The following is a 15,306-nucleotide window of genomic DNA, read 5'->3' as shown; positions in this document are numbered from 1 at the left end:
GGGTTGTTCCGATCATGTTTTTTTGCTCCCGATCCGATCCCGATAATTTTTCCCGATCACATACTGTACATTTTGGCAATGCATTAAGAAAAAAATGAATAAAACTCGGATGAATATATACATTCAACCTACAGTACATAAGTACTGTATTTGTTTATTATGACAATAAATCCTCACGATGGCATTTACATTATTAACATTCTTTCTGTGAGAGGGATCCACGGATAGAAAGACTTGTGACTTTGTGTATTGTGTAGTGTATTTGTTGAGCTTTCAGTAAATGATACTGAAGGCCATACCCAATGCATGATGGGAAGTGGAACCATGACAAGTGAAACCACGACTGCGCGTAGTGCTGCCAAGTCATATATCTTCTCTTTGATGGGACATAAGTCAAGGTAATAAGAAAAAGATCAATTGTTACCTTGCTTCTCCACATTGCTTCCCATGATGTTTCTAATCGTATGGAGAGGGATTGTAAGGCTTTAGCCAATTAAAATAAGGTTCTAAAGGCTGCCAAAATTTACTCTACTCATTATACGCTACCTTTTAGCTCTCTATATTGGCAAAACGGCGCCATTACAGATGGAGCGCAACAATGCGTGAGTGGGTCGTGCAGCGCATGCATTAATTGCGTTAAATATTTTAACGTGCTACATTTAAAAAAAAAAAAAAAAATTCCACTGTTATTGGGATAAATTTGATAACCCCACCTTAAGCCTAATCAAAGACTCTGGATAAGTGTAACCTATTATGTCTGTAACATTAAATACAATTAGAAAACGATTTAATTAAAAAAAAAAAAAGTATTAAAAAAAGGCATGTCCGATATTTTTTTGCCGATTCCGATACTTTAAAAATGACGTGATCGGACCCGATCGATCGGGATGCCGATCGATCGGGTCCGATCACGTCATTTTCACATGATCACATCTCTAACAGTAAACATAGGTGTTGTGCGTAATGCAAAAAAAAACAAAAAACAAAGAATAAAGAATGAAAGTTAATACACTCACGTAAAGCTGTTGAAACGCCTCATGGCCCGAGGGGCGAACGAAGTGAACGCTGGGATACACACATACACATACAGTAAAGTTCACTCTTAGCCAATTGGATGCCAGGAAGATGCTCGGCAATAGCCAATGGCAAAGCAGTTATAAGTGTGCTATGTACATTAAACTCTGGGGGCTGCGGGTAGCAGCCCGTACTGTATTTTTCCTTTCGTATCCTGCAATTTCTATCGTAACAAGAGGCAATATTTTCCCACCAAGGTGTTTAGTAACCTGGAAATTCCATATGTAAAAGCATTCGTAAGTAGAGGTACCGCTGTACAAATATGCCTCAACTACTTAACGTAGATAATCTTTTTATAACCATCAACTAGTGATAAATCAATGAGGAAAAGCTCCCACTAATTAAAAAAAAAAAAGCTACTGTACATTTATTGTTGTATTTGTATTCATTTGTTTTGATCCGTTTCTATGCTCGCCCATCAAACAATTGCGTTATGTGCCTTATACCTTGGCATAACTTAAAAAAAAAAACATGAGGCCGTTTGATGTTACAACGCTGGCAAATGAATCCGAAAATGTAGCAAGTCAGTGCAAATTGGGCGCCATCTGCTGGCCAAATTGCACATTCCAGGAATAAGTCTATTGATGGCGATAATGTCGATGGACATTTTTATATCCTTTTGGCGGTAGAATATATCATCATATCGTACAGCACGAGTCTTAGTAAATCATTTACAAAATAGATTTTAAGATTGTTTTTGTGATGATTGCTGCAAAAATGACATATGTTTAACTCAGCAGGGGTGGCGTGGCTCAGTGGTAGAGTAGTTGTCCCCCAACCCAGAGGTTGTGGGTTCGATTCTCTGCCCAGATGAACTTGCCTAAGTATCCTTGAGCAAGATACTGAACCCCACATTGCTCCTGTTGCTGCATCACCAGTGGGTAGATGGCAATTAGGGGTGCAACGGTTCAATTACCCCACAGTTCGGTTTGAACCTCTGTTTTGGGTTTCGGTTTCCTTTTTGCATTTTTTTTTTTTTTTTAAACTGCCTCTATTTTGCTTTTAAGAAAATGAAATATACACTTAAAATGTAAACATGTTCTGTTAAAATGCCTCGCAGCTCTTTGGCTAGTTTAGTGACTTACTACTGAAATACACACACAGTAGTAAAAAAGTTACTTGGCAAAGTAACTGGTGTTACCGTTCATGTTTTTTTTTTTTTTCATTTAAAAAAAAAAAAAAAAAAAAAAAAAAACAGTAACCTTTGCTATGTTTGGAGGTCATTTAATGTTCTGAATCAACCGTTAAAGTTGATAAAATTGCTCCCGTTTTTGCATTAGTTCCCTTCTGTCTACTTTTGACGTGTGAAAATTTAAAAACTGTTTCATCATTTAAAGATAGACTCAAGTCAAGATTTTGCCGATTTAGGAGTATTTTAGATAAAAAAATTACTTAGGTTCACTTGGAAGGTTCACTACAACAGAGCCTTTCTGAGAAGTTTACTGCTCTAAAATGGCGGCTGTTTACTAATGCTACCGAGTGTCATTTCGATTGTAGCTCTATATGCATGAGATATTTAGGCGTAGGTTGTAGGCTGTTGGCTACAGTCAGGAAATATTGGAGCCACCTAGCCTAGCATCGCGTTTGCTACAGCGTCACAACAAACACTCTTCCCTCTCCGTGCCTCTGACTTTTCTCGCGTCATTCAACCAACGTATTAATGAACGAAAAACGTACAGAATTTGAACGTAACGTACGGCGTACACATTTAAAAATCAGTGCTCACTTGTACAAATTACGCCGAGACCGTACAACTTGACAGGTATGAATTATAGTGGACCGTCACAGTTATGTAGTAGCACTCTGTAGCACGGGACGTCCAACTATCAGTGTTCAAGGCGAAACTATGTGCTTTAGCGAAGTCATCTTCGATGGCTTTGCGTGCCATTTCATAAATGTCGGGGAATACGTTGTTGGAGAAATACTGTATGTCCGCGAAGGAACAATGTAACGCGGGTCAAGCATTGCAAATAAATTAATAAAGCCCGCCGTGTGTCTTCACTGGTGTCATCTGGTTGTCCTGCTCTGAAAAAGTGATATCTATGGGTGAAGCCGGCTGAGGTGCCGGAGTCATGTTATAAGTGTTGCTGTTAGCATAGGGAACAAGCGCTGAGCAATGCTTGCAAATTGTTTTTGTTTTTTGTTTTTTTTCAATATTTTCTCTCCTATTTTGCTCTCCCACTGCGTTGTTGTCCACGGGGAAACCGAAATGTTGCCACACCGCAGATTTGAAAGAAGCCAGTGCTTCCTCAAAATTCGGTCTCTCCACTCCTCCGCTTGCCATAGCTTTTTGTTTTCTTTCTTGTTTCACTTTCACTTCACTCGTAAGCGAGAGAGGGCGTTACTCGGCTTCTATTACACAGGTGCTTGACAGCGATCGGACAATTACTTGCGGCCGGGCGGGAATTTCTCCTCAGCTGTGCTTCACGTCGCACACAGAGCTCGACCAATTCATTCCACAAGCGTTCGGAATAAATTAATTGCAAAACCGAAAAGGCGCGGTTCATAAAGGCGTATTGAACAGTACAGGGCGAACTGTATGGTTCGGCTTTAAACCGCAAACCGTTGCACTCCTAATGGCAATGTAGTGTAAAGCGCTTTGAGCACCTTGAAAGGTGGAAAAGCGCGATACAAGTATAACACCTTTTACCAGCAGATATTTTATTTTGTAATACATCCAAGGTAACAGCCTTTAATGTTTGGATATACAGTGCATTGCAAAAGTATTCAGCCCCCTTGAACCTTGCAACCTTTCGCCACATTTCAGGCTTCAAACATAAAGATATAAAATTTTAATTTTTTGTCAAGAATCAACAACAAGTGGGACACAATCGTGAAGTGGAACAACATTTATTGGATAATTTAAACTTTTTTAACAAATAAAAAACTGAAAAGTGGGGCGTGCAATATTATTCGGCCCCTTTACTTTCAGTGCAGCAAACTCACTCCAGAAGTTCAGTGAGGATCTCTGAATGATCCAATGTTGTCCTGAATGACCGATGATGATAAATAGAATCCACCGGTGTGTAATCAAATCTCCGTATAAATGCACCTGCTCTGTGATAGTCTCAGGGTTCTGTTTAAAGTGCAGAGAGCATTATGAAAACCAAGGAACACACCAGGCACTGGTTCCACTTCACGATTGTGTCCCACTTGTTGTTGATTCTTGACCAAAAAATTAAATTTCATATCTTTATGTTTGAAGCCTGAAATGTGGCGAAAGGTTGCAAGATTCAAGGGGGCCGAATACTTTTGCAAGGCACTGTAATAAGTTTTTTCTTTTTTTTTCCTTGTTATTTTTTTTTTAAACTTCACCCCCACTAGTTTCAGGCTGTGGAAGGATATATTGTGTGGAATTGCCCTTTGCTTGTTGCCATCGTGAATAATATTTAGTGGCGGGAAATAAATCTCAAATCTCAATCAATGCCCTTAAATGTTATCAGCCCTTTGCTCTTTACAGCACTAAGTCCCATTAGTTTCCAGACCAAATCCATTCATCTACTAGTAATAGAAACTAATCTTGAATCACTGCCTGTAGTTGTTAATCCAGATGCCCAGGTGGTGACGGAGCTTCCTTATTCGTACCCATGCATGCATATCCCTCATCACATTTGCCGCCTACATTTTCTGAGTAGACATGTATTTGCGTCAGAAGCCATTGAAATCCCTTTGTTTTGGGGATTTTGCCAATTCAGTTTATGTGTTTCTTTTACGTAATTCAGAGTGTTTTTGACTCATTGTATTGTATTTCACTGCTTCTTGCCCAAAGTCAGCTGGGTTAGGCTCAAGTCAAAAAGGGGTGGATGGATGTATTGTCACTAAACTGTTCTTTTTTTTTTCCTATTTCAGTGAGCCCATTATCAATGATGACATTTTTAGAACAACTATGGACACTGGCATTAACTTGTTGTACTTATAGTGTTTTGAATATGAACATAAAACGAAACTATTGGCTGAAGTTGTTATAAGTCATTAATATGCAACTCTTCTCTTTTTTTTCCAGTCCTCTGTGCCAAAAACCTCGTCAAGAAGGATTTTTTCCGTAAGTATGATGGAAACATTTTCTAATTTTTTAAAATTTATTAGTTTTCATAGGCTATTTGAGGGGTTGTCGGTACAGGTATTTTCAGATTACGAAATGTTGGTCCAATAAAAGTCCTTCTGTTCCCTTGTGCTAAGCAGTAGCTTTCCGTATTCACAGAGCTGAATGGTTTGTTAAAAATGACTCCTTAGAATAGAAGGAGTGTTGTCTGCAACATCATGTCTTAGACCAAATCGAATAAGTCTTACTGTCGTCAATATTACACACATCAAGGTGCCTTAAATAAATTTAAAATAGTCCATTTCTATGGCGGAAAACACTTGGGTGACTTGCAGTTCCGCTCTGAGACCCCCAATTTGGCCAAATTTCAAAATTGTCCTATATGCACGTGTGATACACCACTGGAAAGCTTAAAATCTCAATTTTCTTGGGGAAGAAAAATTTTGAACGGGAGGGCATTTAAATTTTTTTTTTTTTTTTTTTTTTTAACAGCAAAACCCTAAGTGGAGGTGAGAGCACGAGAGAGCATAATTAAAGAAGCCATGATTTTAACGAGATCTTATCGCGAACTTACCTCTTTTTAAACCAAAAATTCCATGTAGCATGTATCACCGAGTGTCAAGCTTTGAATGGCCACAGCCATATTTTGGAGGGATTTTATTGATGAAACATGGTAATATAATGAGGGATGCGATGCAGAAATCACAGACATCAAGGAGTGGTCGAGATGTTCTTTTTCATATATTTACTAGGGCTGTCAAACGATTAAAATTTTTAATCGAGTTAATCACAGCTTAAAAATGTATTTATCGTAATTAATCGCAATTAAGACCATCTCTAAAATATGCCATATTTTTCTGTAAATTATTGTTGGAATGGAAAGATAAGACACAAGACGGACATAAACATTCAACATACTGTACATAAGTACTGTATTTGTTTATTATAACAATAAATCCACAAGATGGCAATAACATTATTAACATTCTTTCTGTTAAAGGGATCCACGGATGGAAAGACTTGTTCTCAAATTTATCTTTTAAGAACTACAAGTTTTGTTAATTTTGTATTAAAACCTTTCTTAATGTTTTCGTTTTAATACAATTTGTAAAATTTCCAATCAAAAAATAAACTAATAGCTCGCCATTGTTGACGTCGCCAAGCTGGACGTCACATGGGCTCCCTGCTGTTCTTCCACAGTGTCTTTAACTACGTAAGGTAGTGATTAAATTACACCACAAGGTGTCAATGGCGAGTTTTAAATTAATTAGAGCTCGAGCCAAGGCAAAGTCTGAGTAAGTTTTATGTATATTTTGCATAGCAATTTTGATTGGGAAAGCCACTTCTCTTTGCATTGAGCGCTTTTCTTTTTGTGAACATTATTTTTTTGAGAGATAGGAATATTATTTTTGTTGTGCTTTCACTAAATGATACTGTAACGACTTAACTGTTCCGCCCAAATGCATGATGGGAAGTTGGGCAACCATGACTGTCAGTGGTGGCTGCAAATGGTATACAGCATATTCTGCGTTGTGTTCAATTAAGGGTGTTAAGTAAAAGTTAGTCTCCTGTCATTCTTCACCACGTCGTTCGCCACAATACTTATGTTTGTTGTGAAAGAATTGCCAAAGCTTAAGCTAATAATAGGCGCGTTCCAGTGAACGCCTGTGTCCACTCGCATTTCTCTGCCATTTCGCTCTCAATGTGCTAAAACGGTGTCATTGTAAACTGTTTGAGGCAACGCATGAACGGGTCATTTCGTGCATGCGTTAATTGCGTCAAATATTTTAATGTGATTAATTTAAAAAAAATAAAAAATTAACGCCCGTTAACACGATAAATTTGACAGCACTAAAATTTACCCTTTTAAATGTTTTTTTTTTTTTTTTTCAATTTGTCTTTGTTTGGATCAATTATTTATCATCTGAAATATTGGGGATAATGCGGCAGTAACAAATTCAATACAATTAAGCGATAGTTGTAAGGTAAATATCCGTGACTTATTTACAGACACTATTTTTTTCATTGTGAAGTAATTTGTTTAAAAGTTTAAAATATGTGAGTGAATAATTCTTTTTTTGTCTGTTTTTTTTTTTTTTTTTTTTAAACTAAATATTAAACATCAATTTATGATTCCAAGCTAAAAATGACGGACATTTCGAATAATAAATATTATTACTTTCATTGTCTTTGTATTGCTTGGTTGTTTGAAACAAAAGCGGATGCGCGACGTCTGTAAACGGGGGTCTCCAGGGTAAAGCGGACAAATTAAAAATAGTTTGGGGGCTTAATGCACCATGAATCTGCTATGGCAGCATATAGACACATTGTTCTATAAAAACACAATAGTTCTTTTGTCTTAAAACAGCAGTTTATATTGAAGATGGGTGCAAGAGCAGAAACTGCTTTTTCAGCCTTGTCTGTGTTTTCCGCCATATACATTGAGTGTTTTGTAACCCTTTTGACCTAACTGATGAGGGAAGAACTGTCCTTTCCCTGGGAAATTTGACTTGTGTTGTGTTTTGTTTTGGTATGTTTGGGTCAGGCTGTCATGGTGAATGCGCATGTAAAGGTCTAGTGCTCACTCAGGTGGTTTTTGTGGTGCCCATTCCTGCCATTCCAAAGCTCCAGAGCTGTGCAAACATTGCGTTCGAGGGAGTCGGGACAGAGCAGTGCGTCCATTGACTGACCAAATTTTCAACATACAAGCTGTTACAGTGCATGTGTCTTACTGTGCACACTTCAACTCTTTCACTGCCATTGACAATGTTTGATCTCCAATCATGTGGCTCATTTCATACTTCTGCTGTAAACTTAAATGAGTTTGTCACTGGTAAACGTCTAATCCATTTGAAATGGGAGAGCTTGCAGTAAATCAACATTCTGCTAGCTCTTCCATTTAAAATGATTCGGCGTCTAGCACTGTCAATGGCACCCAATGAGTTGATTTCAAAATGTCTGTCTGTCAATCTCTTCATCACAAATGCATTGAAGACTATTTCTGTATTAATACATTCACTACAACTGACTGCACCACGTTGGCTAGCACTTCCTGAGATCAAGGGTTCAATTCCGGGCTCCGGTTTTGTCTGGGTACTCCGGTTTTCTCCCACTTCCCAAAACATGCCTGTTACTTCTGTAGGTGTGAACGTGAGGACAATTCGTATGGATAATAAATTAATAGACATCTACTGCCGGCTCCTCCATGTTAAATGGAAAGACGACACCTTTTTCATGTGCTTCTCTAATGGAAATAATCTTGTTTATTAGATTGAAAAAAACATTTTAGTTTTTCTGAGGTGTGATAGTGGAGAAAACATTGATAAAATACAGTATTTCCAGGAAGTGGCCATCAAAAGTGGTGGTAGACATTTTTAAATGCTAGTACTTGAGTCAGTCACTGTGTGTGTGTGCATGAGGAAAACTACCGTCTCAAAATGGCTGCGCTTGTAAATGGTGTGATTATTATTATTATTTTTTTGGACCATTATTTACTTCATTTTTCAGAGGTTTAGGAAAATTGTGATTTGAAATCTTAACAGTAATTATGGGCTTTCACATGAAGTCAATTTTTAGCTAGGTGTTGTCTGTCCCTTTTAAATGGGTTGTATTCCTATTGCCGTCAATGGAAATGATTGAATTAAACAAGTCATTAAAGTGTTAAATGCGAAAAATAACTTCAAGTCCTTCTCCTGTAATGTTAACTAAAATTGTTTGGTACCACAGAGTGATAAGATACTAGGCCTACACAAGATATCGTTTGAACATCGCCATCACGATATGTGCATGCACAACAGTCCTATTGCAGGACGTGCAATTGTTTTTTGTTTTGTTTTTTATGTTTGTTTGTTTTTGAACATGTAATTCAGTGTTTTTTTTGGCAGACATTTTCGTCTGTCTTTTGGATGAAAATATTTCTTGGTCTAAATCATATTTCAGTCATTTCAAAATGTGTTCATCTTCGTCTAGTTTTAGTCAACGAAAAGACAAATTTCATCTAGTTTTAGTCGACAATTCTCAAAATGTTTTCGTCTATAAACGTCAAAAATTTTAGTCCATGAATGAATAAATAAAGGTTTCCAACAATTTCGAGTGAACATGACAGACGAGCACGTAACTGTAGTCTACAAGGACATCACCAATTTTATGATGATAATTAAAGTTGTCCCGATCGATCGGGTCCGATCACGTCATTTTCAAAGTATCGGAATTGGCAAAAAAATATCGGACATGCCTTTTTTTAATATACAGTATATACATATATATTTTTTAAATTAAATCGTTTTCTAATTGTATTTAACGTTACAGACAAAATGTCTTACACTCATCCAGAGTCTTTAGTTTTGGCTTAAAGTACGGCTATCAAATTTATCGCGTTAACGGCGGTAATTAATTAAAAAAAAAATTAATCACGTTAAAATATTTAACGCAATTAACGCATGCGCTGCACGACCCACTCTCGCATTTTCGCGTTCAATTTATAATGGCGCCGTTTTACCTATATACAGAGCTAAAAGGCAAAGTAAAATGAGTAGAGAGAATTTTGGCAGTCTTTGGAGCCTTTTTTTGATTGGCTAAAACCTTAAAATCCCTCTCTCAACAATTAGAACTAGTGTGGGAAGCAATGTTGGGAAGAAAGGTAGTAGTTGATCTTTTGCTTAACACCCTATGTTATATCCCAACGCAGAGAAGATATATCAATTGGTGCCACTACGCACAGTCACGTTTGCACTTCCCATCATGCATTTGGGCAGAACAGTTAAATGGCTACAGTATCATTTACTGAAAGCTCAACAAATACACTAGATGGCAATATTTAGTCACAATATACAAAGCCACATTTATCCTTTAAGAATTACAAGTCTTTCTATCCGTGGATTCCTCTCACAGAAAGAATGTTAATAATGTAAATGTCATCTTGAGGATTTATTGTCATAATAAACAAATAACAGTACTTATGTACTGTATGTTGAATGTATATATTCGTCCGAGTTTTATTAATTTTTTTCTTAATGCATTGCCAAAATGTATAGGATTGGGAAAAATTATCGGGAATGATTGGAATTGAATCGGGAGCAAAAAAAAAGCAATCGGATCGGGAAATATCGGGATTCGCAGATACTAAAACGATCGGGATCGGATCGGGAGCAAAAAAAACATGATCGGAACAACCCTAATGATAATACACACTCAGCAGGAAAACCACATCTTATTTGCAATTAATTGAACTCACTTGGACGCCAAGAACTGTATGTAAAATGTTATCCAAGAGTTTAAGAAGACTCTGAGTCACCGCGCTAAATGATAATGCTAACGCGAACGCTATGCTAACGCTACAAGTTAGTTTACTGTGTGATAATCACTCAGCACAGACTTTTAAAGGCTAAAGCTATATGGCATAGCCAAGATAAGAAAAAAAACTAACCAAGCAGCACCTGACACGTTTCACAAAAGGAGCCTGGAATGGACATGTGCTTCAGCCTGTGTGTGGGGCGAGGGTTTGGGGGCGCAGCATGTCACATGAGTGACATGACCAAACACTGCTATATGTGTCCTAACTACAAATACAATAAGAAAATATCACACATTGTGAATTCATGAATGAAACAATGGCGAATTTTCATCTCTTTCTGGTGTCTTCAGACGACAACTGGCATCCATCTCATTATGTTTAAGTCTCCCAAGACACGTTTTCAGTGCGTCATTGTGACGTCATCGTCATGAAAAAATTGTTCGTTGACGAAATATTTTCGTTATCGTCATCGCTGACGAAAACAACACTGGCGTAAACTTTTGTTTTGCTTCATAAACGCAGCAAATGTGCAAAGACATGGCCTCCTGGATCCCTTTGATATAGTGATGCACGATAATACATTTTCCAACCGATACCGATAACCGATACTTTCCTCCTCTTTCCAGCCAATAACCGATAATGTCAAGCCGATAGGTTTATTAAACGATATATGTAGAATTTTAAAGTATATACAAAAGTAGAGATATCCCGGGTCCGATCATGTCATTTTCAAAGTATTGAAATCGGCAAAAAAATATCGGCCATGCCTGTTTTTAATATATATATATTTTATTTAAATTGTTTTCTAATTGTATTTAACGTTACAGACATAATATGTTACACTCATCCAGAGTCTTTAGTTTAGGCTTAAGGTAGGGTTAGCAAAAATATCCCGACAACGGCGGCAATTAATTAATTAAAAAATGTATCACGTTAAAATATTCAACGCAGTTAATGTATGCACTGCACGACCCTCTCACTCATTGTAGCGCTTAATCTGTACTAAAGCTGTTTTACCACTATAGAGAGATAAAAGGCAGGGCTAAATGAGTAAAGTGAATTTTGGTAGCCTTTTGAGCCTTCCTTTAATTGGCTAAACCCTTGTAATCCCTGTAATGTCGGGAAGCAAGATGGCCAATGATCATTGTCTTAACACCTCAAGTTATTTCCCAAAGCAGAGAAGATATATCCATTGGTAGCACGACGCACAGTCATGGGTCCACTTCCCATCATGCATTTGGGATGGCCACAGTATCATTTACTCTCAACACATACACTAGATGGCAGTATTTAGTCACAATATACAAAGTCACAATTCTTTCTATCCGTGGATCCCGCTCACAGAAAGAATGTTAATAATGTAAATGCCATCTTGAGGATTTGTCATAATAAACAAATACAGTACTTATGTACTGTATGTTGAATGTATATATTCGTCCGAGTTTTATTCATTTTTTTCTTAATGCATTGCCAAAATGTATATGATCAGAAAAATTATCGGGAATGATTGGAATTGAATCGGGAGCAAAAAAAAAGACAATCGGATCGGGAAATATCGGGATCGGCAGATACTCAAACTAAAACGATCGGGATCGGATCAGGAGCAAAAAAACATGATCGGAACAACCCTACACAAAAGCAAATGTTACTGTGCAAAAATAGAATTTAGTTGAATATGCATCAATCTTCATAATTCACAGATGAATCCCCTTACTTAACTGTATTACATGAATACAATGTGGTGATAGTGAGTCAAACAGAAGTCTTCCCAAACAAAGCTATTCAAGTCACCTGGTGAAAATTCTTCTAGTTTTAATATTACAATATATATCGCAATATATCGCAAACCCCCATTAAGTCGCAATGTAAGTTTTTTTTCTAATATCGTATAAGATACACACCACTTTTTTTTTTTAAAGAAAAGACAATTAAAAATAACTGTCTTTCAGTCCATTAGAAGGTGCTGTAAATTCTATAACATACAGCAGGAGCTTCAAAGTCGCGCATAATTGGTCCTTTGTCTATTCCTCTTTCCAAGTGTGCTTTACCAAATAAAGTGGTCAGTTTGATTAGTATGGTTGTACTTTTCTCTCACTACAGGCCTCCCTGATCCTTTTGCCAAGGTGGTTGTGGATGGTTCGGGGCAATGCCACTCAACAGATACTGTGAGAAACACACTTGACCCAAAGTGGAACCAACACTATGATCTGTGAGTACCGTATTTGAATGTTCAAAAGAAGGTGTGAAATTTTAGACTTCACTATCAGTTGACAGGGCAAGGTGCTCGGGGCTGATCTGTAGGGGGGCTATTTTAAAAAATCACCTATATTTTCAGGATCAATAGCAATATTTAACATATATAAATTTTTGCCAGAAATAACAACTTAAATGTCATGTGTAGAGATACAGAATCCAACATGGCGGATGTCACAAAACAAAGAGCTTTTTAACTTTTAAAATGTTTGTAAATAAATGCTTAAATTGCGGAATTTCTATAGATGTGAACGTAAAACAGTCTAGAAGCAAACTGGCAGTTATCATTCATTTTGCATAAGTATTTCAAGCAAAAGTTACGGTATTGTGTAATCCAACATGGCGGCCGTCAGGAAACAAAGATCTTTTTAAGTTGAAAATTCTTGTAAATAAATCCTTAAATCACGGGATTTCTATAGATATGAGCGTAAAACAGTCTAGATTCTTGGGTAAAAGCAATAAACGGGCAGTTATCGTTGATTTCACGTAAATATTTTAAGCCAAGGTTACTAATTTTATCCATTTTTTTTCCCACAACGTTTCAAAGTGCATGCATGGTGCTATGTAATTGCCTTGAATCCTCGACCAAATCACTCTTGAGAAACTCCTGCCTGCTTTTACAGACCCTACCCACGTGACGTCACAACTCCGCCCTCCTGACTGGTGCTGCCCAATTGTCCGTCAACACATCGTGTTTACCTGTTACGACTACGTACATTCCTCCTATTTACGGCGTGTTTTTCTGCTCGTTAACATTAACAATCAAAATGGTGAAGGCGTGTGTGGCGGTCGGTTGCAATAACAGAGAAGATAGACGGAGAGACCTGAAGTTCTACCGGATTCCGAGAGACCCGGAGAGGAGAGAGCGAGATGGGCTGCTGCAATTCGACGAGAAAACTGGGCTCCAAACGATTACCACAGATTATGTAGTAGTCATTTTATATCTGGTAAGATGCATTTAATATATATTTAGAGGGTTTTGGGCTGACAACCACAATTAAGATCATTGCTAGGCTAATCGCCGACAACATACACGTATGTATGTAGTGAGAGTGCTATCGCTAAACCATATAAACATTAAAAGCCCTAGCTCCATTGACAAATGACATGAAATACATTAGACTTGACAGTGGATGTTAGCAAGAACAAAAGATTTTGAATTGAAAATTTCGTAACTCACCTTTCCAAGCACAAGATGGATTCCTGCCGAATTTTCGTGGACGAGGACCTGTTTCACCCAACCAGCAACGAAGTATTTATAAGCCTCCAAGCTCTTAAAGTTTTTCAAACTTTCGTGAGAGTAGGCTGATTTTGTGTGGACAAGATAGTTGTAAATATCAGGGTAGCTAGCAGATGTCAGGCAAATACGGCGAAGACAGCGGGCCGAAAAACATCGATTTAGGCATCAAATATGGATCTGGCGAATGGATAAACTGAAGCTTTTCCACATAACGCCTTTTATGCAACGCATCCAGTGAGTTTACGGCATCCGAAAGCACCGGGTCTTCCATGAAATGCATTATAAATTGCTCGATCAATTGAGACCATTGATAATACAGACACAAAATGACGGACAAGGGGGCGGAACAATACAGCGATCACGTGATTTTGTGACGTCGGTGGGTAGGGTCTATACAGTAAAACCGTCATCCTGTTTCCACCTAAATCCAGCGTTAGAACGCTGAGTGTGTTTGAGTTTATCACAGCGAAAGTCAACTGAACGTTCTGCCTGGGTCGGCCCCCTATGGGAAGGCGTTGTGCAATGTCTGTGGGAGCAGTCTTGTCAACTGATGGTGGAGTCTTTTGATGGATTATGGGTCATAGATGGTTTAAAGACTCACACTGTTTACATCTCCCTGTTTAAACTTAGTAGTACATTTAAAAATGGCAGGATTTGAACAGTACAAGCTGTAATATCTCAGAGCTTTCTAGACACATAGTTATGACATAACCCATCAATGCAAGCGGTCTAAAAATGTCCCTTGGAACAGCATTTCATACACAGAAATAGACTCTAGTAGTATTTTCTTCCAATGGCTGAAACACGTGCATGTCTATTACATTTAGCCTGATCTCCTTTTCCAAAGATGGCTTGTCCTGTGAAAGTAACCTGGAAAAAATAAAGACGGTGCGCCTGAGTTAATGTGAGAGTGAAAGTTTCCAATGTTTATCCAACTGACGAGCATAGCCAACTGCAGAAGGAAGCGCAAGTCTCAGTTTGTTTGGTTGCCAGGGATACCGGACCCTCTTTTTATATTTCTGATATACTATCTGTTCATGTCACATATGCCTTTAGGGGAAAAAGTCGTGCGCATGAATTTACATTTTGATGGAGACAGACTGCAGCTCAGCATAAATCCTTTGGGATTTGCTGTGAATGTTTCTGCCAAAGTTGGGTTGGATATTACACCCTTTGACTCAGTTTGAATCCCAATTTAATGGAGGAGAGGTATTATTTTACTGACAATCCAAACAAACTAGCTAGCCATAAATTGTACACCACCTGTTGTCTTAATGCAGTCTGTTATAACCCTAGTGGCACAGTTAGGTCTGACACCTACTAATCTCATTCTATAGGTGACAGGAAACAGGATCAGTCGTGTTTCGGGTGCAAAGTTTTAACTGGAATACAGTCCGTACTAGG

General features: G+C 37.8%; 1 protein-coding gene across 1 annotated transcript in view; it reads left to right on the top strand.

The window, feature by feature from the left end:
• smurf2 (SMAD specific E3 ubiquitin protein ligase 2) overlaps positions 1-15,306 on the top strand; it is a 119,479-nt gene that overhangs the window by 54,118 nt on the left and 50,055 nt on the right. The window contains exons 2-3 of the mRNA XM_057860979.1: positions 5,078-5,116; positions 12,510-12,618. Coding sequence (XP_057716962.1) covers positions 5,078-5,116; positions 12,510-12,618 — 148 coding nt within the window. The remainder of the gene's footprint in view (positions 1-5,077; positions 5,117-12,509; positions 12,619-15,306) is intronic.

This window comes from Corythoichthys intestinalis, chromosome 16, assembly GCF_030265065.1.
Source record: "Corythoichthys intestinalis isolate RoL2023-P3 chromosome 16, ASM3026506v1, whole genome shotgun sequence".
Taxonomy (NCBI): Eukaryota; Metazoa; Chordata; class Actinopteri; order Syngnathiformes; family Syngnathidae; genus Corythoichthys; species Corythoichthys intestinalis.
The sequence above is the reverse complement of the archived record's forward strand: the minus strand, read 5'-3'. Positions and strand labels throughout refer to the sequence as shown.